General features: G+C 41.9%; 1 protein-coding gene across 1 annotated transcript; it reads right to left on the bottom strand.

Moving 5' to 3' along the window:
* Nucleotides 1-1,448: 1,448 nt before the first annotated feature.
* Nucleotides 1,449-10,058, bottom strand: rmc1 (regulator of MON1-CCZ1). The gene is made up of 19 exons (XM_027274207.1): nt 9,941-10,058; nt 9,708-9,764; nt 9,461-9,547; nt 8,893-9,033; nt 8,031-8,134; nt 7,823-7,912; nt 7,610-7,715; nt 6,575-6,683; nt 6,462-6,506; nt 6,322-6,375; nt 6,085-6,213; nt 5,900-6,006; nt 5,690-5,809; nt 5,502-5,579; nt 5,303-5,407; nt 3,771-3,839; nt 3,594-3,681; nt 1,675-1,812; nt 1,449-1,590 (listed from the first exon to the last, which is right to left on the bottom strand). Exons 1-19 carry the CDS (start codon nt 10,022-10,024, stop codon nt 1,511-1,513), a joined length of 1,791 nt encoding a protein of 596 aa, XP_027130008.1. The 5' UTR covers nt 10,025-10,058; the 3' UTR covers nt 1,449-1,510.
* Nucleotides 10,059-10,270: the final 212 nt, after the last annotated feature.

Below are 10,270 nucleotides of genomic sequence, written 5' to 3'. Positions count from 1 at the left end.
CAGACGTCTGGATCCTGGAGACTCTGCTCTGTCCTCCTCTTCCTCCATCTTCTGGACTTCAGTCAGTCTGAGAGGTGAAACACGGTTTCACTTGAAATCACCATTCCCTTCAAATGATGTTCAGGACATTTCCATGTGGCCGTCAATAATCTCAGAGACAAGTGAAGAAGGGCTTTCTATGCTCTGAAAACATTCTTTAAAATATAGATATACCTGTTAGAATCTGGCTCCAAATATTCACATCTATAGTTGAACAATCATTCCTAACACTGTAGGGTCGTGAAGTGTAGGGTCCTCTCATCAATCAAGAATCCAGAGAAAAACATTGTGACTAAACAGCCAATGAAAGCCTGTAAGAGCATCTCAGGCACAGGAACACCCCCAACAATGAAGTGCAGAGCTGAACTCGCCAAGTTCAACTTTTAATGAGGATCCAAAAAAGAGCCAATCAAATCACAACCCACTGATCAAAGGAAGTGAGCCACTCCTCGCTTCCAGCTCACAACACACCCACACACACACACCACAGGATAAATCTATGTTATTGAACTTAATGGATTGGGTTTTATTTCCTCATCTCGTTAATGAGTTGTATTATTTGTGCCTCTTTGGTAATATTTGATTATTTTCCAATAAAACTCACTGCACTGAATTTATAACTGCGTTGCCAGATCTCGCGAGAGTTGCTGCTGCTGCTGAGACAGACGGTTGTCGATCAAAGTTGAATTTCTCTGATTGGTCGCTGTGAAAAAAATCTTTTTTAGTGTCACAATGTCACAAGTTTCTTCACCGTCTCTGAAAACACACTGAGGACGTAGCGAGGAAAAACTAGAGGCATTCACGACGACAGCTAAGTGTTCTCTTGCTGTTTGAAACTGCGTCCACACTGCGGGCACCAGTTAAACACGGTCATCGTTGAACCGAAACACGGCGAGTCGGAGAAATGAAGTAGTTTGTGTTGAGCCATAATAAAATAATTGTAATAAAATCAAATGTTGATGCACACTCACCCTGCCTCAGCCTTCACTTCTCTCCTTCTGCTCTGCGACCTCAACATGGAGACTGAACAAACACTTTCACTTTCGAGGGAAATCACGTGTGTGTGTGTGTGTGTGGTGTGTGTGTGTGGTGTGTGTGTGTTCATCGAACAGACCCAAACTAAACACACACTTTATATTACATGTTTATGTCTTCAACACAAGATTCAGACATAAGCTGAGTTTCATTTAAACTACAAATATAAACCAAAAGTGAGCAGGACACGCATCACAGAGAGCATAACCCTGATACCAGTTGTCTCACATGCCACAGTGAGGAGTTTGTGAGCCGAAATATCTGTTGCAACATAACATAAACATAAACAATGATAATAATAATGAGGCTGACAGGACACGAGTGTCCACTGAAATCATAATAACGTCCCGTCGTGTCCTCCAAACTGACGGAGACTCAGTCCAACCAGCCTGCTGTGATCCGGTTCACAGTCTGTGTGTGTTTTGGTCCCGGTGGTTCACACAGTGGACGGTTTCATCAGAGCCTGATCTCCAAACAGCTGCTTGAAGTGAACCACATGCTCCTCACAGTGCTCTCCTGACACACACACACACACACACACAGGTTAGTCACCAAGGCCTGCCTGTTTTTTTTTGTGTTTTAAAGGGTCAGTTCTCTCACCGGGGTTGAAGCTGGGACTTCCTCTCAGCCGTTGGTTCCTCTGCTGGAACGACCTGAACACGGTGTAGAACAACATCTGGTCTCCGGTCTGCTGCGCTGCGTCCAGAAACTTCCTGGCCGACACGTTGTCATGGCCGCCTGAAACCAGTTCCCACTTAGTTCACTTCAAAGTTCAGACTCAGTCTGTCTTAAAGTTCGAGGGTGTCAGATTCATTCTATTTATATATGAGCATGTCAGAAAAATGTTTTCATGAAGCTTTACAGCCACCGTAGTTTCTCCTGGATGCTTGGAAGGGAGGGTGAGGCGAGTGGTATTCAGCTGGTTGCTAAAAACTAGACCTTTGATGCAGTACTCACATCCATTCTGTACACTGAAAGAGTTCCTGTGAATATTAGGGATGGGCGTGTCAAGCAAAGACCGTTTGGCAGTTTGTCATAATTTGCAGGTTCATATTAGGTTATATACACTCACCGGCCACTTTATTAGGCACACCTGTCCAACTGCTCGTTATTGCAAATTTCTAATCAGCCAATCACATGGCAGCAACTCAAGACGATCTGCTGCAGTTCAAACCGAGCATCGGAATGGGGAAGAAAGGTGACTTTGAACGTGGCATGGTTGTTGGTGCCAGACGGGCTGGTCTGAGTATTTCAGAAACTGCTGATCTACTGGGATTTTCACGCACAACCATCTCTAGGGTTTACAGAGACTGGTCGGAAAGAGAGAAAATATCCAGTGAGCGGCAGTTCTGTGGGCGAAAATGCCTTGTTGATGCCAGAGGTCAGAGGAGAAAGGCCAGACTGGTTCGAGCTGATAGAAAGGCAACAGTAACTCAAATAACCACTCGTTACAACCGAGGTATGTAGAAGAGCATCTCTGAACGCACAACACGTCGAACCTTGAGGCAGATGGGCTACAGCAGCAGAAGACCACACCGGGTGCCACTCCTGTCAGCTAAGAACAGGAAACTATGGCTACAATCTGCACAGGCTCACCAAAACTGGACAATAGAAGATTGGAAAAACGTTGCCTGGTCTGATGAGTTGATTTCTGCTGCAACATTCGGATGGTAGGGTCAGAAACATGAAAGCATGGATCCATCCTGCCTTGTATCAACGGGTCAGGCTGGTGGTGGTGGTGTAATGGTGTGGGGATATTTTCCTGGCACACTTTGGGCCCCTTAGTACCAACTGAGCATCGTTGCAACGCCTCAGCCTCCCTGAGTATTGTTGCTGACCATGTCCATCCTTTTATGACCCAGGTGTACCCGTCTTCTGATGGCTACTTCCAGCAGGATAACACGCCATGTCATAAAGCTCGAATCATCTCAGACTGGTTTCTTGAACATGACAATGAGTTCACTGTACTCAAACGGCCTCCACAGTCACCAGATCTCAATCCAATAGAGCTCCTTTGGGATGTGGTGGAACGGGAGAGTCGCATCATGGATGTGCAGCCGATAAATCTGCAGCACCTGCGTGATGCTATCATGTCAATATGGACCAAACTCTCTAAGGAATGTTTCCAGTACCTTGTTGAATCTATGCCATGAAGGATTAAGGCAGTTCTGGAGGCAAAAGGGGGCCCAACCCGGTACTAGCGAAGTGTACCTAATAAAGTGGCCGGTGAGTGTACACGTTTAATACGTGAGCAGGCGCCCTCTCGATTGGCTGTGATCTCGTTCGTGACTATCGTTCTTTTATTTGTTGTCCAGACTCAAGCCATCGCTTCAGGTAATCTGATATGTTTACAGTTCTTACAATTAAGATCATTCTAACAAGTCTTTGTCGCTTTCACAGTCTCAGTTTTATAAAACTGCTAAGACAGCATCGTTTCAATGTTCGGACTTTTTGAAAAACTCATCAATCATGATGAGAATTAGTTTCAGTAAGAATAAACATTCTTTCATTGGACGTACCGACACTGCGGATGAATCTGAGCGCGCCCAGAACTTGCTGCTTCGACAGCAGGACCTCAACAATCTCATCGTTGGCCGTGGACAGACGCTAAAAACACACAGAGTAAATGTAAAATCAGATTTAAAGTAGTGCATGTGTGTGTCGTTACTTAAAGCCCGTGTGTGTGTGTTTGATACCTTCAACATGTCCAGTGACAGCTGGTGTGCAGGCGGGTATGTACTCTCCAGGGACAGAAGTAAACAGGCCTGAACACAAAGAAACAATTAAAAATGGAAGTTAACATGAATTTAAACTTCTGGGCAGCAAAGTTTGGGTTCACAGTTGCAGTGATTTGTACACTAGAGCTACAACAACAAGTCAACTAATCCATAAGTCGATATGCAGAAGAATGATTGCTACCATTAGTTCTGCTGTTTTTAGATCATATTAATCTGAATATCTCTGAACTTTAGACAAATCAGGACATTTAAGGACGCCCAACAATTAAATGGTTAATGTAGAAAATAACTGGCAGATTAATGGATAATGAAAATAATTGTTAGTTCCAACACTGAATCTTTCACAATAATTTCATTACTGTTAATTACTCAGGATTATGTTAAATCGCTTACAAATGTTCTATTTTAAATATTTGTCTTCCTGTGATCACGTAGGAAAACTGAAATACATCATCCACAAATAAAAGTAACAAGTAAAACAAAATGGTTTTATATTACTGCACATACTGACTATGACTTCATGTAGGCTGTTTTGGGGGAGTGGGATGGAAATGATGGTGGAGGTGGACTGGATGCTACGCAGGGATCTGTTTCTGTTGTGTCTACTTGTGGTCAGTGAATTTCACATGGGACAGCAACAGTATAGTGGTGGATTCCTGGTAAATGGACTGCTTAACATATTGAGCATGGACTGATGTATCTGTCTGGGAGTTGTCATGTATTTATTGTATTTCATTTTTTATTTCATTCAACATATTTATATGTTTTATGGTCAAAATAAGATGGTGCATCTTTTATCTTGACTTTGCCTTATTTTAATTTTTTTATTATTAATTATTGTTATTATTTATTAATTTTGAATATTTTTTCTTGTTGTTGTTCTTCCAATGTTCTCCTTAGTTTAATCTTGTAAAATGTGAATCATAAAAAAAAAAAAAAGACTATGACTTCATGTTGGTCAAATTAAAAGTAGATTTTTGGTTTCAGTCCAAACAGAGTTCAAGAGTCAGTTTATTCATTGGTTTGTGGACTATTTTGAACTCATTTGAAGTTTGGCATTAAGGACGTCAGTATTTTGGCGTTTTTAGACCCGGTGACAAGATATTTGGCCGGTGAGTGCCGTGCTGCTGTTGTCCGTTAACCCCCGGTCGTCTTCTGGCTGAACAGAAACTGTTTGTGAAAACACTGATGAGGTTTTAAGAGTTTCGTGAGCCTGGTGTCTCGATCTGGACGGACTCACTGAGAATGACTTGTTAGTCAAGCGTACTTTGCTTCTAAATAGAAACATAATTTACCAAATGCGTCTGTGGAAGACGACTTGAAACTAGAAACCACAAACTCATGAAGAAATCAGCTGAGGAGTCGATTCTCCATAAGACTCAATACAATCAGACTTCTTTCTCCCCCTGGTGGCCATCAGAAAGAATGCAGGTTTAATACACCTGGAAGCTCTGTCCACTAATAACAAACTGACGATGGTGTGAACTCACCAGCGGTTTGGAGTCGCTGAGGACGTGATACTGCAGGAACTGGTGCAGCATGTAGAAGAGATTGTGTTGCACCAACGTCTTAATCACCAACTCATACAGGTAATGCTGAAAGACGCAAGACAAGACAACGATACAAGTCTGTCCGGAGGTCTCTCTTGGGAACAGGACGGTGTCATCAGCAAACTGTTTGTTTTTTTACCTGTACAGTGATCTGGAACTGGTTCAGAGAGCGGATGTACTCCATCAACACTGCAATGATGAATTTATGGGAGACGCCCTGCAGAGCACAGAGCAGTCAACGTCTGATTTCATGTTGTGTCAAAGAGTAAACGATTTGAAACAAACAGAGATCTTTATGTGTGTGTGTATGTGTGTGTGTTTATGTACCTTGCTCTCTGTGAAAGATGACAGGACGTGTGTGTACATGTCTGATTGGTCAATGACCGCCTGGGTTCTGACTGGGCGCTTCTGGGCCGCGCTGCCTCGACTGGGACCGGACTCCATCGCCTACGAACACAAACATCACAGTGTACAAACACTACAGGTGTTGAAGTGAATGTATCCAGCTGTGTGCTGCTACGTGCTGACATCACCCACCACGGTGTAGGTCTGCTCTGCCTCCAGGTATTCTTTATACACCTGGTTCAGTTTGTCGAAGACGGTCGCCACGACGGGAAGACTTCCCTTCTCTCCGCCCTCCAGAACTGAGAAGGAGACAGAATGGTCACTAGAAACTGGATGTGGTACCTCGATGTTTCACTTTGTGTCAGACAGAGACGTACTCTGTGAGCAGACAGACAGGATGACCATCTTGCAGTCTCTCCGTCGTAACAGGAAGTCCATCAGTTTGCCTTTGTCCTGCAGCAGGTTGACGGTTGGAGGCAACTTCACCTGCAAGTACCAGAGATAACCTGAAACACAGAGGGACACTTTAAGTTACTCCAGCCTTAATGGTGGAAGGTGGAGAGCACTGTCACGTCGTTTATCTCTGAGTGTGTGTTGATGTGTGTATCCCTCACCTTCGCTGGCACTGATGATGATGTCGGGTTGGAAGACGCTCCAGGAGGAAGAGTCTGGACTGACGGTTAAAGGTCAAACAGCTAAAAAAACATTTTCTCAAGCCGACACAGTAAAACTGGTTTTAGAGGCGAGAGGATACAGAGCTGACACGGAACAGGAGGCTGAGAGGGAACAACGGCTGGACCTGAAAGATGAATAAACACTCTCAATAACCTGATGTGTGTGATGGTGTGTGATGGTGTGTGTGTGTACCTGACAATGGTATCCTGTAGGGGTGTATGGAGCGGGCAGGTAGGACAGGTTGGTGTGTGTTGACAGCGCAGTCTGGTTCCTTCAGCTTGATGTCGAAGATCAGAGACGTCTGTGAAAAAAAGCCAGTTTAACACTGTGGCCAAACCGATGTGAAAGAGGTGGCTGTAAAATGGTGAACAGGGGTCTTCAATCAAAGGTCCATGACCCTTGGGGGTCCATAATGTACTGCAGGGGGTCCGACAATTTTCACCAAAAAACTGATGAATGCTGCAGATAACTGATAATAAGTGTGGTATTTATTCAGTTTAATGTTTATATGTGTGGTATTTATTCAGTTTAATGTTTATATGTGTGGTATTTATTCAGTTTATTGTTTATATGTGTGGTATTTATTCAGTTTAATGTTTATATGTGTGGTATTTATTCAGTTTGTGTTTATATGTGTGGTATTTATTCAGTTTAATGTTTATTTGTGTGGTATTGATTCAGTTTAGTGTTTATATGTGTGGTATTTATTGAGTTTAATGTTTATATGTGTGGTATTTATTCAGTTTAATGTTTATATGTTTGGTATTTATTCTGTTTAATGTTTATATGCGTGTTATTTATTCAGTTTAATGTTTATATGTGTGGTATTTATTGAGTTTGTGTTTATATGTTTGGTATTTATTCTGTTTAATGTTTATATGTGTGTTATTTATTCAGTTTAATGTTTATATGAGTGGTATTTATTCTGTTTGTGTTTATATGTGTGGTATTTATTCAGTTCAATGTTTATATGTGTGTTATTTAGTTTAATGTTTATATGTGTGGTATTCAGTTTAATGTTTATGTGTGTGGTATTTATTCAGTTTAGTGTTTATATGTGTGGTATTTATTCAGTTTGTGTTTATATGTGTGGTATTTATTCAGTTTAATGTTTATATGTGTGGTATTTATTCAGTTTAATGTTTAGATGTGTGGTATTTGTCAGATTAGTAAAAAGCACAACATCTCCATCACAGAAACACATATGAGTAATACAGACGATCAAACCTGTGAACTCTGGTGATGAACCACCACCAGGTTGTCCACGATGTTCAGAGCAAACTTCCCCGTCGTGTTCAGCTTCAACACATGACTCTTCTTACACGCCCCATCCCTGAACACACACACACAAAGTTTATTTTGACTACTAACATGAAACTGTTAATAGCTCCCAGTCGGGTTTAGACATTTCTCAGTCCAGGACGTCTACAGTCAGTGTACCTCGGTAGGTGATACAGCACCACTTCTGCACTGGGACTGTTGGCTGTTCTTGAGTGATGCTTCAGATACATCACAAACAGCTGACCATAACTACAGAGAGAGAGAGAAATAAAGATAAAGACATGCAGAACTTTAGCAAATATCAGTTCACAACATCACAGGTTTCTTTCAACTTGTGTGTGTGTGTGTGAGATCGACAGCAACTTACATGGTTGCCATGGCGATGTCTCTCTCCGACAGACTGAGTTTGGCAGGTTTGGGGATGACCGGCAGCTCGATCTCAAACTTGGTCATCTTAGACATGGTCCCATTCTGAAAAACAAAACATGATGTATTATTCATAAAAACATGAGTTCAGTTCTCACCTGCAGAGATTACCTGTAGCTTACAGATAAATATACGTGGATAAAAACCCTCGGCTGATCTCCCCGGTCAGATTTTCGGTTCCTCGTTGGGTCTGTCTGACTGTAGATCAGCATCAGTATTTAATTTAAATTCAAAGGTCTGGAACATTACGCTGTAGAACTTATGAGTAAGTACCAAGTTTAATTCAATTTAACTGGAGAGATTTGGAATAATAATAACTAACTATAAATAAATGTTCTTTTCTAATTTCCAGTAAAATAGCTTTAGAAAAATGTTTTTGTGAACTTGTCTCTTTCTTTCTTTCTTTCTTTCTTTCTTTCTTTCTTTCTTTCTTTGTGGCTGATGATTTTGATCTTTTTCACTAAACTTCTTGTTTCCCGTCAAATTATGTTACAGCTACCACCCACATGCCCTCCTCCACAAACCCTCTGTGACTAAATGGCATTTTATCTCGACTAGAAATTCAGGAAAGATTCACGAGCACGTTGTTGGGCAGTGAATGAACGTGTCAGGATCGACCATGTTGGTTCATTTCTGGGCCCTCAGGTCAGATTTCAGTCGGTATGTTTGTTCAATGGATGGTCGCTTCAAATGACTGTTTTACTCATTTCCATGTGACATATGAGACAATATATAAAGACAAAGTTTCTCCTAAACCAGCCAGTAAAATAAAATCAGTGTTCAGATAATGACAGTCTGCTCACCCTGAAGGCGAAGGGCTGCAGGATGTTTCCCTGCACGGTGGTGGACAGCAGGATGACGGCCGTCTCTGGACAGTACTGGTACCAGTTCACATTGATGCTCTGACTCTTCAACAGCTTCAGACTGCGCTTGTCTGGAAACACCTGAGGAGAGAAGACACACTGTTGTTGTCCTCATATCTCGTTACTTTAGGACATCTCAGACTGTCCAGGGTTAACACTTTAATTCTTTTTGACTCAACATGTAGCACCACGTCTTTAAACCTCCTACATGCTCTGCACCAGTCGCACTTTGTTTGTATGTAACGATGCCTACAAGAGTTTTTAAATCGTGTCAGTGTACAGGCAGAGAGGAAATGTGGGGGAAGACATGCAACAAATGTCCCCGGACGGGAGTTGAACCGTGGACGCAGCAGTTCTGAGATTTATCCGCATCAATACTCGGATATCACATAGACACAAATGAAACCAGCCCTTTAAGCTTGATAATTTAAAAAGCTTTTAAAGTAAAAGAGCTCCCAAAAATCTGGATTTCAGGACACAAAACAGCCAGGAGAGTTGCTTTGATTACCTGGTAGAACTCTATTCCCTGGTCAGTGATGAAGACAATCTCATTCCAGTTGGTCCAACAGAAACCCAAAACATTAGCGTTCTTCGTCTGCAGGACGAGACAAAAAGACAGTTTATTTACACACATATCAGCTGTTAAACTTCAAACTCCTGTTTTCTCTTCACAGCTCAGTCAGGTTCTCATTACAGAAAGAAGAAAAAAGGGAAGAGACACGTTTTAAATAAAAAGACCAGATAGTGTAGCGTACCTTGCACTCCTGAGTGAACTCTGTGTGCGGATAGTCGGGTATGAAGTTGATGAAATCCTGCAAACATCAGATCAATAGTTCACTTTAAACATTAAAAACAACATGTGAATGATTGTTGCTGGACAGACAGTGAAGAAAACAAAGTCAGGTGGAAGTTTTCCTTCAAAATAAGTTACTGTACATGTAAGCATGTTTAGTTGGAGGTATGAATTGTCTTGTTCTGAGAAACTCACCACAGATTTTGAAGTTCTCTGAACTGCCAAGATCTTATTTCCAATGGAGAACTTGATACACTTCACTTCTCCTTTATCGTCCATTCTGTGGAGGGAATCAATACATTACATATTTAATATATGTTATTATTACTGTTCACATCGCTAATGCATATAAGGTGAAATATAAAGGGAATTAAAGCTGCAAGCAGCGATGGTCGGGCCCTCGCATATGCGCGCACGTCGAAATGTGCGCACGTCGAAATGTGCATAACATAACCTTGATAACCGCAAGAAGTTTCAGACAGCTCTGAGAAGGTGCTTCCTGCCGATGCCTTCTTTGAATTTTTT

The sequence above is a fragment of the Larimichthys crocea genome, chromosome XXIII (assembly GCF_000972845.2).
Source record: "Larimichthys crocea isolate SSNF chromosome XXIII, L_crocea_2.0, whole genome shotgun sequence".
NCBI lineage: Eukaryota > Metazoa > Chordata > Actinopteri > Sciaenidae > Larimichthys > Larimichthys crocea.
The sequence above is the reverse complement of the archived record's forward strand: the minus strand, read 5'-3'. Positions and strand labels throughout refer to the sequence as shown.

What these genes read in the sequence shown, in the direction of transcription:
- rmc1 (XM_027274207.1), bottom strand. Translation starts at nt 10,024, where the DNA reads ATGGACGATAAAGGAGAAGTGAAGTGTATCAAGTTCTCCATTGGAAAT. An exon ending in TTCATCACCAGAGTTCACAG is followed by an intron (nt 6,684 to 7,609) that starts GTTTGATCGTCT and finishes TTTTTTTCACAG; the next exon opens with ACGTCTCTGATCTTCGACAT. An exon ending in CAGATTCATCCGCAGTGTCG is followed by an intron (nt 1,813 to 3,593) that starts GTACGTCCAATG and finishes AACTGGTTTCAG; the next exon opens with GCGGCCATGACAACGTGTCG.